The sequence below is a fragment of the Aedes aegypti genome, chromosome 3 (assembly GCF_002204515.2).
Source record: "Aedes aegypti strain LVP_AGWG chromosome 3, AaegL5.0 Primary Assembly, whole genome shotgun sequence".
Taxonomy (NCBI): domain Eukaryota; kingdom Metazoa; phylum Arthropoda; class Insecta; order Diptera; family Culicidae; genus Aedes; species Aedes aegypti.
This window is the reverse complement of record NC_035109.1, coordinates 159,843,503-159,856,898: the sequence shown is the minus strand read 5'-3', so window position 1 is coordinate 159,856,898 and position 13,396 is coordinate 159,843,503. Positions and strand designations below refer to the sequence as shown.

Below are 13,396 nucleotides of genomic sequence, written 5' to 3'. Positions count from 1 at the left end.
GTTGCAAAACATTTTTATGCGTAAGAAAAACAATGTACGACGCAATTTGATAGCAAAAATGAATATAAGATATTATACAGTACAATTGACTGTAGAATTCAAATGCATACTGATGGCAACTTTCTCCGTCCGTGAAAAGCGAGAGAAGAGAGGAGAAAACTGTCAAAAAATGTAAATAACACACGCATGGTGTGAAAAATGGTCATAGTTTTGGTCAAAAAACATGTTTTCTCTACCAAATGACATAAATTGTGAATTTGAATTTTTATGAAGTTGTTGATATAAATAAAAATGGACTGGTGTTTGTATGTCACGAAATGGCTTACGAACGGGTGAACGGATCTGGATGATTCTTTCTCCGCTATGTTCGTCAAGGGTTCCGACGTGTTTGTGTGTATAAAAATCCCGGGAAATTTACCAGGAAAGTTGGAAAAACGAGAGTGAACGGAACTGTAATTTTGTATGGGACTATTCATAGCACTTTTCAACAGCCTACTTGATGGCAAGACGAAGTTTGCCGGGACCACTAGTCGACAATAATTGTATGAAACGTGTGCTAGTAATACTGCATACATAATTCTGTGGGTGGAGGTATACATGGAACATGATGATTTATTTTTGGCCAACGCACATTATGTTTACATGCTCAATGAAATTACACCTTAAATGTCAAAATTTTGGAATAGGACACCGGGAAAAACATTTTCCGATGACTTTTTCCACAAGGAGCGATGATATTAGCAATATTCAAATGTCAAAGTTACGTGAAATTCGTGACATTTAACAGCCCTGATTGTGAGTGTCGTAATCAAACCGGCCAAACAAATTATCAGCACTCGAAACAAACAACCGATCGTCACAAGAATCTTTTTTAGAATCCCGTCTTCAAATTCCATCACGCAAGATCAACCAAGCGCTCGAGAAATCTTTTTCTCTTTCCTACGCACGACTCATCATTTCTCCCTCTCATATTTTTTTTCACACACCAGCATGGATGTGGTGTAACATCATCACCCTAGAGTGCCTGTAAACAAGAGTGACGTCTTGTTCCAGTTTTGACAGGTCTCCTGCTCGATTGGAACGCAGATTTGTATGGAAATGACAGTTTGCCGATGTTCCAATTTTGACATTGACGCCACTCTCAGTTAAATCCACTCTGCATCACTCAATGCATTACCCATACATACAAGAAAGTTTTAGATCTGCTTTTCAGCGTCGACGTTATTCCAGTACACGTTCAAATAAAAAAAAACGCAGTATTCAGTTTTCAAATCGACACGCTAATATGTTTCTACCGTGCACCCCCGCTAATTTGAACGGTACCTCATGCAAATCATCGGGGTTCATTTTTAATTTGAACTTCTAGTCACCCTACGAACAACAGAAAATCGTACTTCTGGTTACCCTTTTGGCTGTTTTGTTTTGATTCTGCGCTTCGTTCCATTTCACTTTACTCCGTTCCATGAGCTGAATGACGTTTGAACCATTTTTAATCTGAACGATGTGCAAATTAGCGGGGTACAAATTAAAAAATGTTCAGATTAAATGTGGTCAAACCAACGGGGGTACCCGGTACATGAATCTGAATCTCTATAATTTTAAATCTTATCTTGTACTCTATGCACTATAGTGAGGTGACCTTAAATTGGTTAAATCATCTCCATCAAATCCAAATTTTTCGAAAAATAAATAAACTATTGTCAGTCACGGTAAATATGTTCATGCTAGCGAAAACAATAATTTCATTCTTTTAAACTCAAGTATGATTTCCACTGACATGAAATTCTCTGATCTGTTCAGGATTCTGTGATAAGTTTTCCTATGTTTAGAGTTTTTGAAAGTAGTTTACAAAAAAATCTGTCCGAAACTCAACTTGCGTTATGTGAAAGGTATGTTCAAGATTTTCTGTGATACTTATGTACCGTACTCTGAGAACCTTGTGAAGGATTCAGTGAGCATCTTTCAGAATTTTGTAGGAATTTAATATACTGCCCATAACTGCATGCTTGTAACATTTGACAAAAGTAGGAATTGAGTAAATGGACTACCAAGTCTACCTGACTACCTCTAGACTAGTCTAGACTACCTGACTATTTTATGGCAGTATGGGAAGAAAATAAATTTTCTAAAAAAATACCAAGAACTCAAAAGTGCTTATTTCTGTGTGTGTTTGAAACGTAAATATCAAATGCGGAAACACCAAACGCAGAAAGATTTTTCCCAAGAAAGGCGAAGTAAAATTTTGATATTCTGTGCTTGGTTGGCGGTGATATAGATCATGGTTGCTAAGTATCCTTTGATTGATTTGTGTTACCGCATTTGAAGTCCAGTTCGCCAAAGTTTGCATGTCAAACGCAAACAGCAATATATCCGGCTGAAATTTTGTACAGCTAATCTTGCATATTGGTCAAATAGTCAGAAAATAATTCTGATAGAATTTTCATTGCTACTTAATTACGAGACTCATTTATAATCTCAATGTGACTGTTATGCGGTTACAATTACCAGTGTGACAAAACAACTTGGTATTTTTTTTTCTCGAATTTCAATCTCACAGAATTAAGTAAGTTAATCGAAAGTATTTATAATTTGATGACCCTCCAAATCAAATGCGGGAACACCAAATGCGGTAAGATTTTCAACAAGGAAGGCAAAGTCAAAGATTGATTTTCTTTGTAGATTGGCGGTGATATAGATCATGGTTGCTAAGTATCCTTTGGTTACTTTGTGTTACCGCATTTGAAGCTCAGTTAGACTGGATTTGCACTTCAATCGCAAACAGCAATAATATACTGCCCATAACAGCATATTTGTCACATTCGACATTTTTGTCAATATCGAGTTAATACCGTACTTGTAAGAAAAATCTAATTTTTTGAATAAAAATACTGAAAAAATCTCATTTGTGCCCTACACTGAAAAAAGCTGATTTTCAAAATTTGAAGTCGATTTAAAAAGTGAAATTTTTATTTTAATGAAACTTTGTCTTAAGATAAGTAATCATGAACACTACAAACCGCTCATATTTACAACGCGAGATGGGTACTTTCAAGAGAACAAAGTTTTTCTAAAAATATTTTTTCTTGTTCAAAATATTCTTTTAACGTGTCATTTTCAAACAAAACTCAACAAGTGAAAGCCCTTATCATCTCAGAATTCAATGGAGCGCAGTAAGTGAGTCAATTTGGTCTAATAAGTTTTCTTTAAATTATCGAGAATTTCATATAAAAATTGTCTAATTTAAGGCCTAGTGTGAAGGAATTTAGAGTTGATTTGAAATATGGTTTATTTTTATTTGGATGCATTTCATTCTTAAGGTGAAGATGAATCGAAGCCAAACCTCAAATTTTCAAGAGCACAAATCTGGAGAACTGAACATCCGTTTAAGCTGAAAACTTAATCGATTGGTCACCAGCTGGTGGTGGCCAATCGATTAAGTTTTCAGCTCAAACGGGTGTTCGGTTCTCTAGATTTGTGCTCTTGAAAATTTAATGTTTGGCTTCGTTTTATCTTCACCTAAAGATAGATAATTGTCTTTACTTCCGTCTATGCATCATGGACGCTTTATAAAAACCTTTTACCCAACCAACCTTTTTGTTTTAAATTATTTTTAGTGTGTCATTTTCAAACAAATCATCTCAGATTTCAATTAGGCTTAATAAGTGAGTCTTAGGGGCCTTCCTTAGCCTAATGGTCTGAGTCCGCGGCTACAAAGCAAAGCCATGCTGAAGGTGCCTGGGTTCGATTCCCGGTCGATCCAGGATCTTTTCGTAATGGAAATTTCCTTTGCTTTCCTGAGCATAGAGTATAATCGTACCTGCCACACGATGTACGAATGCGAAAATAGCAACTTTGGCAAAGAAAGCTTTCAGTTACTATCTGTGGAAGTGCTCGTAAAAACAATAAGCTGAAAAGCAGGCTCTGTCCCAGTGAGGACGTTAATGCCAAGATGAAGAAGAAGAAGGAGAAGGAGAATAAAAAAAAAGAAGAAGAAGAGGAATAAAATAAGCTACCGTATCTTAAGAAAAGTTAAAAAGCGAAGCAAAGTGAAAATTGAATGAGAATGAATGGAATGGAAAGAAAGGAAATGTCATACATCCAATAGTTTCTACTTTGCAAGCAGTGTACTGTGGCCGGCATTAAAGCCTCCAACTAGACCTGTGCGCCGAAATATTTTTCGTCGGCGGCGGCGTCAGAGCATTTTTGTACCGGCGGCGGCGGCGTCATCGGCGTCACGCCGTTGACTATTTTCGGCGGCGGCGGCGGCGGCGTACATCGGCGTGGACAAAAATTGAGCATTAAAAAAAATCGAACATATAACTTATGAAACCGTATGCGTACAAATGCAATCGAAACCGAACTTGAAATTCCATTTCCTATATTTGTCTTACAATCTTATGATTGAAATAGAGTGCAGGAATACTTTCAGTCATTTTGGTGAGAATTCAAAGTTTGGAAGTTTATATAAAAAATCGTAGTTTCAACACTAGTAAAACTATCATATAATAATATATTATCCCCGTTGTTGCTACTAAGATATATTATCTGACCTGATTATTCGAACTTTTTATTAAAGAAAATTGAAGAAAAGTAATTTAATTTTGTGCAAAATTTTGTTTGTATTTTTGTAGAAGTTTACTGGACTTTTTGCTGATATTCTGCAAATATTAATGCTGATAAGAAAATACCTGAATAATATTAGGTATTTCCAGGATGCTTTTCAATATTGGCTGTGTAAGTGCTTAGATTAGATTAGATTAGATTAGATTAACTTATCTGATATCCATATCTATAGAATCGTTCATAATATTCCACAATAAATAATCACAGCTTTGGATATTGTCGGTATTTTATTTTCTCGGAACAGAAAAAATGTACAAATTTCTATCATAGTTTCTTGCGTGCTGTTTAGATTACTCGAGCAAAGTTCAACATCATGAAGAAAGCATATTGAAAACATATCTTGTTTTCAGCAGTAAGATGATATCTTTGTTTGGTATCAATTTATTATTATCTTAAGTTCGATATCATTTTTTGTTCTTCTACCATTTTTTTATTATTGTAACAATTTTACATAACTATAACTCAAAAGTGCTACATACTAATAAAAAATAAAGTCTTTATTTTGATGACTTCATTTCAATGCCAGTCAAAAATATGTGTAACCTCAGTGAGTTCTCAATGTCCTTAATGCGGAAAAAGTTTTACAAATTTTTAAATTACTTCCACTGAGAGCTGTTAAATGTTGAAATTTCGGAAACATTGAAGTGCTTATAGCGTTTTTCTAAGCCAATATATGGCCAACTGCAAGTAGTTCAGATATGATCACCAGAGAAAAACATTTTCCAATGACTTTTTCCGCGGGGATGAAAGATATTCGCATTATTCAATTGTCAGAGTCACGTGATGTTCATGACATTTAACATCACTGTCACTTATGGCAAAAATCGTTTTTAATTTGATTTCTTAGGAACAGGTTTCTGCTTTCAGTTTTGATATTTTAACTGTTAAAATGATCAAAATGATAAGAAGCTGAGTAAACAAAATCTGCGGCCTCACAGTGTCAACATTAGTTTCCAATATAACTAATGTTTATTCTGGTATCATTTCACGTAGTTAAAATGTTGTTTACATTAGATGCCCAGATTTTGTCAGCCTCTTTTTCAAAACTTTGTGAAGCTCTCCTTCAAAATGTAAACAATTGATCAATATTCTATATTTGCCTAGTTATGAATATTAATAGTAGCTTTAACATGACTAAAACATACTTGGTTGAAATTCATTAATCAAACAGTGAGAACAACAAGATTTCTGAAAAAGGGACTAACAAAATCGGGTTATATGATAAATAATTCTGTATTTCATCAAACATTGATCCAAAGCGGCGGGACGACCGTACTCAAGCGTCTGAAATTGTTATCCCGTATTTGTTCCTGTCATACTAACGGAAGATACCAAAGACACTTATTCGAAAAAAAAAATCCATGTCCATTAGGCCGTCCCTTATTTTTCGAAAATTCGAAATGTTATAAGTTCGTCATTATAAAGTGCTCGTTTTGGTAAGAAAAAAATCAGGTAAAAATTTAAAGTCCATACGTGGACGCCAAGTGGTCCCCCAACGGCCCTGAATTCATTAGGTGTAATCGTGCTCGCTGCTATAGTGCACGCAGCATGAGTACGAAATACCACCAGTAACAAATTGTTCTGCGCGCGTCGATAATCAGCCTAGAAGTTTGTTTTCTTTGGGATGATTTAATTACTACGTAACGCAAAATTTGTCAATTTTAGACCCCCTCCCTCTACCACATAACAACTTTTGCATGAAAATTTTTTTTTGTAAGGACCGTAACACTACGGAAGACCCCCCTCCCCCTGTTGCGTTACGTAACATTTGAACGATCCCTTTGTAGTTTGTAGATCCCTTTGTAGGCCTAATGTCCATCCATTTTTTCAAGGTTTCCAATGAGAATGACAGAATAAATTGTTGTCAAGCTAAAATTAACCGTGCATCAAAAAAAATATATGCATTTCAATAAACTATATTTTTTTACAAATCATTATAAGCGAACTAGAATACCACTACGAAGCGTGCAATTATACCATAATTCAGGGAAAAATAAAAAATCAGTGATGCATAACAAAAAAATACTCAAAAATTATGTTTACAAATATCATGTAAAGGTTGCCTCGCACCATTCTATATCACCATTCACCGTGCGTATAGTTTTCGACATGATTTAATTTTGTACCTTGAAGAAACGTTGTTGGTGGAGAAAATATGTTGCTAGTAGTATGCGCACTCACTTTTAAAGGTATTCAAATCTTATATTAAAATAAAAATCATAGAAAGTTGAAAAAATAACTAAATTACTAATTTTTCATCAAAATCGTTATAGGAGGTTTGACTGTTTTGTTCAAACCATTTCATATTTGCTCAAAAACTAAATATAAAGTAGTTAAATCGCGATATAACAATAAATTCAATATTACCCTATAACTTCAAGCCTTTTCTACTAAGGCACGGTAAAAGGAACCATAAATATTGAAAAGGGTCCATTCACCGTGCATTTGTGTTTCGACTGAATCGCAAGAAAAAAATCTGATTTGCATAAAACCTCATGGCTCACCTCATACGATGAAATACATCTTACTAGAAGTATCTGCAGCGAAAACTTGTTGAAATAATATAAAATGTGATACTCTAACGTTGAAATGAACAATGTTAATTTTTGGCGTTTCTACTAAGAGTATTGAAAAATCGAATTATTGAACAGAATTCACATGATTTTGACTGCATACACTAGGTTTTTCAAAATGTTTTGTGACAAGAACTACCTCATTTCATCAGTTTTATCTTATTTTGCTGCCAAAAGAATAATTTGCGAATATTGTATAAATATTCTGTAGGAATTTGCATATGTGCACGGTGAATGGAGGCCGCACGGTGACTGGTGACTTAACGGTACTATAGCAAACGCTGAAATAGTTATTTATGCAACAAGTTGCAAAATGATGATTTTTTCAGCACGAGTTGTACATTTATCCAACGAGGCTCGCCGATTCTGAGAAAAATCCGACTTCAGCGAGAAACCGATTCTAACTTTTTATCGCGCCGACAATATCACCAGTCTTGCATCTGGATCGCACATCAGATATAGAATCAGATGCTATGGCAGAATAGACTGGGATATTTGGCTGACGCCTCCCAAACAGAACTGAAAAGTGCTACTTTTAAGCACCGAAACCAAAGGTGGCGATGAATCGAGGGCAAGACTTATCATCGATCAAGTTTTCAACATAGGGGGATGTTTGCTCATGCTTATTTTGAAATTAAATTTTAAATATGATATAGCCGTTATTTGAGCTCGAAAATTTTCTAAAGACGTTGCAGTCACATGCTATTCCGTGTTATTGAATAAAAAGAAGATTTCATCAAACATTTAAGGACCCTATTCATCGGAGAAATCCCAGAAGAAACTCCAGGAATAATAAAGAAACATATTGAATAATTCCTGAGAAAATGCAATGCGGAATTACTGTTGGAATTCTTGAAGTGACTATTGTACGATTTATTAGAAAAACTCCAAAAATAATCAATGGTAGGATTTCTTAAAAAACACCTTGGAGGAATAGTTTAACAAATTTTAAAGAAATTTCTAGAGGAAATCTCACAGGACTTTTTGACAGAATAAATGTGCCGTAAGTTATTTATCCTTTATCCTCCTAGTTCATTGTAGTTATTTTAAGGCGATATTTTTCTCACACACTGGTAAGGTGATTGAGATTTTTGAATAAATTTATGCCGCATCGTTAGAACAGTTTTGAAGAAGTGCTAGAAACAACTCCTACAATAATTAATTTTGCAATTCTTAGAAAAACTCCAGAAGAACTTTCTTTAAAAAAATCCTAAAGAAATTACTATGAGAATTTCAAGAACTAGGTGTCTCAGCGACTCTTTTCGAAAAAAAATAATAGAGAAATCCATTCAAAAATTCTGGACAATCCTTGAACGATTTTACATGAATAAGGGTGAATTCATGATAAAAATTGAGGTGGAAATTTATCGATGTATACATGAGCTCTTGGAAAGTAAGGAATTTTTGGAGAACAATTTTTTGAAGGAAACGCCGAAGAAAATCTTGGTAAAATCACTAGAATAATTTAAATGAAATTTCACGAAAGACTCAATCTTAAAAAATTAAATCCTGGTGGAATCTCAAGAATTATTCACTTCCAGAAGGTATTCTTAAAAGAAACTTTGAAAGGATTCTCCATGGGATCCGTTGAAAAAATTCTGAAGGATCCACTGGGCGATTTTCGGGACAACTTTTTGAAAAAAAAAATCCCTTGAAACATTGATGTACGTTTTTTTATCCTTAGACGATACCTAAATAACCTGGGTTATTTTTTTATTATTATAAATTATTTGAGTTAATGTATTTATCGGCGTGAAAACGCAAAATCGGCGGCAAGACGTTGATCGGCGTATGGCGCGCCGCCGATGTATCAATCGGCGTCAGCGTGACGTGAAATGGGTCGGCGGCGGCGGCGTGGCGTGGCGGCGCACAGGTCTACCTCCAACTTACTTGGACAACAAAGCTTAGTCAGTAAATCAGTTTATATATAATCCTAAAACCCCTTAAATTTCAAAACTTAACAAGAAACAGACATTCCAGGCTATTATATTTTCGTTTCAACTCATTCGGACTAATGACGCGCTCGGTCTAATGATCCATTCGGCTTAACATACTTCGGCCTATAACCCAGCAACTTATGTAGAAGAAGCATCGAGTTGGAACTAATGTTTAGTTTTATGAGATCTCAAAAAATAGTATTCAGAACATTCACCATTGTAAATACAATTTAAACACGTCCTTGGAGATATGATTGATATTATGAAATTGATCTATTGGAAACGACAAAACTGATCTACAGATTTTTACATGGTGCTGGTTTATTAGGCCAAAGTAAGTATGTCGCTGAATATTGCAAAATTACAATCATCTCTCCCTTACTCGATATTCCGTATTTCGATATCGAGTAAGAGAACCATAGTAAATGCTGGTTTTCATGGCTAACTCGATGGTCCCTTGGATCGCATTTGCACTGGTTTTATATTCTACAACTCAATACCTCCCTAACTCGATGGTCCCTTCAATATCGAGTTAGAGAGAGTTGACTGTAAAATATTTGCAGATGATGTACACTGTAACTCTAAAATTTACAGTTTTCGATCCCTTTCAAAACATTGCCAACGTTTCGATCCAGTAGTTGGGATCTGTTGTTATTGTCCAAAATATTAATAGTGTTGTGGGCTTTTAGGTAATGCAAACTACACTGATCTATAAACTACAGTCAAACCTCCATGAGTCAATATCTAAGGAAACCATCGACTCATGGATATTTGAGTCATGGACCAGAAATGCTTTGAAAACCTGTTTGAAGGGATCATCATAGTAAGCATGAAATTTTCTTTTTAATATGGTTCCATGAGTCGATATCGAGTCATAGAAATTTCACTGTATAGATCAAATTGACTTGAACATTCATTCTGCGGCTTCGAGGTAATGCGAATTATCCTGACCTATCCCTGATAGTTGCCGATTCGACCTTACGATCCATTAGAACTATCGGACTAACGACCTTTTCGGCCTAACGACATTCGGCCTAACGGGATAGAACCCTGTTCGGCAGGCAACATAGGTGCTCCTAGCAGGAAAAATAGATCAAAGTAATCCAGGCCACTTTGTCTTACAGTAAAAAAGCAGTGTTGCTGTGACTTTGTTATCAATAATAACAAATTTCCCTTACGTCCTATCAAAATACGGTTCTCGGCAAAGTTGTAGCTGAAAGAATAGATTATTATGATGAGCAGTTTATGAGCTGAATACAAAAGGTTTGCCTTTTCCATAGTAATTTCGATATATACTTCAAATGGCGTGTGCACAACCAAATTTCCTCCAAATCACTTCCAATTTTGGGAGAATGATTTTCAACATAGGGTAGGTGTATCAGTTATGAACATAATGGTTTCCTATTTCGCCATACAGGATAATTTGATTATCTTCAAATTTTTAAACATTCTGTGTGTTTAAGTAGTTTGAAATTAAATATATCTTGACGTTGGAACATTCAAAAATATTCAAAATGAGAAAGCTTTCGAGAAAACACATGGCCAAATAGGTAACCATTATAGCCATAACTGGTACACTTTCCCTAATTGACACCGTTTAAGCATATGGAAGCAAAATCTTCAAAATATACATCAATCTACTGCCCATACTAGCATAACTGTCCCATCTGTTTTTCCAAACAAACACACTTTTCGTCAAAATATTCACTTTTTTCCATTCAACTGTTCAACCGTTGAACTGGATGATGGAAAAATTTGTCAAAAAATATTGTTTGAGATTCAAGTTATCTATGACGTGTCGTGATATTTCATACAAATCGGTCCATCAATAACTGTGCTGGTTCTGCCCACCTAAGCTGACCATTTTGTATGGAAGTCTTGACATCTCGACCTACTTCCAAACTCTTCCTCCACAGTCGCAAAGAAACTCTAGGAGTTATGGACTATAACCAACGTTCCAGTTAGCCATTTTGACAATCGCTTTGCCAACTGGGAATAGATCTTGATTCGCCTTCTGTTTCATGGCACGTTGTTGCTATGGTTTAGTTTGAATTTTTTTTAGCATTTTATTAAAATTTCATAAAATATAAATATAAGATTAAATATAAAACTAAAGCACAAAATAATTAAACTTGTATAAAAATAGATAGTGAATAAATCGTGAATGAATTGTACTTTTTTATTTTTCCGCATATTGCTTTCGTATAAACAATCATATGCTAGAACCCCAAACATTTGTATCGTCTATCAGATAGCACACCGACTTATAAAAGATAATGACGATAGAAAGCCAAAATCCTTTTACAGTTTGGGAACGACCCAAACGTAGATAACAATTTTTCGGGTATATAAGCCACATTAAAATCCGCATTAAGCTACATTAGAGATCGGAGTGACAATGAAGGCCTGTATCGTTCTAGCACTGTGCGTGGTGTCTGCTTTTGCCGGTCCCGAAGAGGACCTCTGGCTCAAGTTCAACAAGGTTCGTCCTGCTGACCTGGAAGGCTACGAAGTACCAGAGTTCGAGGGTAGAATCGTAGGAGGAAATGAAGTTAGCATTGCCAACTTCCCATACCAATTGTCACTTCGCCACAATGGAAACCACATCTGCGGTGCTTCGGTCATCTCCAGCAACTGGGCTTTGTCCGCTGCTCACTGTACCGTATCTCCAGTTACCGCTGGTTCCGTACGTATTTTCTTAGGATTCTTCTGAAAATGTGTTCAATAAATTTGGTTTTATTTGTCTGACCACTTAGGCTACCCTGCGTGGAGGAAGTGCCAACCGTCTCTCCGGAGGAGTTATCTTCGCTGTTGCCCAAATCGTGAACCATCCTCAGTACAACTCCAACAACCTCAACAACGATGTATCGGTTCTCCGATCGACCACCTCCTTCAGTGGAGCTAACATCTCTCCAATCACCCTTGTCCCAAGTGGAACCAACTTTGCTGCTGGCACTCGCTCCGTTGTGTCTGGATGGGGTTTGACCACTCCTGGAGGATCTCTGCCAACTACTCTGCGTGCTGTGGACATTCCAGTCGTTGCAATTGCCACTTGCCGCAGCCAGTGGGGAGCTGCTGCTATCACCGATAAGTAAGTCTCATGATGTTCAATGATGTGACAAATCTTAAATGTCTTTTTATTTCTTACAGCATGGTTTGCGCTGGAGAGCCAGGACGTGACTCCTGCAACGGAGATAGCGGTGGCCCACTTGTCACTGGAGGTCGTCAATTCGGTATTGTCTCGTGGGGTGCAACTCAATGCGGAGGACCCTTGGCTGGTGTTTACGCCAACGTTGGTGCTGCTTCTGTCCGTAACTTCATCAGCTCCAACACCGGTGTGTAAAATATACCATTGAAGGTACAATAAAATATTTAAAGTTTTTCATAAACTTATCGAATTTGTTGTTTAAACGTGTGCATTCATTTGACTGGTGATCCAACTATAAAAAGCACTAATTTTTTTTATTAGTAGTTTGGCAACACTTGATTGTGGTTAAAATGGTTCATTAAGGTGATTATAAAACGAAGCCAAACTTCGAATTTTCAAGTGCACAAGACGAGAGTATCTGACAACAGTTCGCGTTGAAAACCAATCAAATTGCTTGCTTGCTGGTCGTGACCAATGGGATAGACTTTCTCCGCGGAGCGATGCTTGGTTCTCAAGTCTTGTGCTCTTGAAAATTTGAGGTAGGGCTTCGTTCTATAATCACCTTAATTGTCTGAAAACTTTAACTAAATTTGTTGTGAAACGTTTTGATTTTAATTTTGACCGTTCGTGTTATGTATGCGCAAAGCGTAATAGTTTTGAAATGTTATCGACGAAATGTTAAATCACAGACAAACAGACGTCACACTCTCACCGATGTCCATCGACCACCTTTTAAACGGCCGATTCAAATATATGGTAGGTGGCCAATCCACCACCCGCAGCGCTCGCATCGTTTTTGTTCGCGTTTGACGTTTACACACTACCGCCATCTGTTGGTCCATCGGCCAAACACACCGATTTTAGCATTGGGCGTACATGTCATCGTGACTATGATTTTGATCGGGATTTGTTCTAAGTGTTACGTCTGTTTGTCTGTGGTTAAATGATTCTGCTGCTGTGCTGTGCTTGCTAGTCGTAGGTTCCGTGTAGTGATAACGTAAATTCATTTAGAGTTACAAAATTAACACATCTATATTTATTTTTTTGCAACAATACACTGAAGTGGGTTTGGCTGCTCAGGATCACTTTTGTATACTGTTATTACCAAGTAGTTG

At 36.3% G+C, this 13,396-nt stretch overlaps 1 protein-coding gene across 1 annotated transcript; it reads left to right on the top strand.

Annotated features, from left to right (window-relative positions):
• Nucleotides 1–11,491: 11,491 nt before the first annotated feature.
• LOC5566737 (trypsin alpha-3) lies at nucleotides 11,492–12,526 on the top strand. Its single transcript, XM_001651097.2, has 3 exons — nucleotides 11,492–11,819; nucleotides 11,890–12,224; nucleotides 12,284–12,526. The coding sequence occupies exons 1-3, from the start codon at nucleotides 11,532–11,534 to the stop codon at nucleotides 12,474–12,476; spliced, it is 816 nt and encodes a 271-aa protein (XP_001651147.1). The 5' UTR covers nucleotides 11,492–11,531; the 3' UTR covers nucleotides 12,477–12,526.
• Nucleotides 12,527–13,396: the final 870 nt, after the last annotated feature.

Bases quoted from the DNA above. Each gene is read 5' to 3' on its own strand.
- LOC5566737 (XM_001651097.2), top strand. From the start codon at position 11,532: ATGAAGGCCTGTATCGTTCTAGCACTGTGCGTGGTGTCTGCTTTTGCC. The intron at 11,820-11,889 runs GTACGTATTTTC...CTGACCACTTAG, and splicing joins CTCCAGTTACCGCTGGTTCC to GCTACCCTGCGTGGAGGAAG. The intron at 12,225-12,283 runs GTAAGTCTCATG...TATTTCTTACAG, and splicing joins GCTGCTGCTATCACCGATAA to CATGGTTTGCGCTGGAGAGC.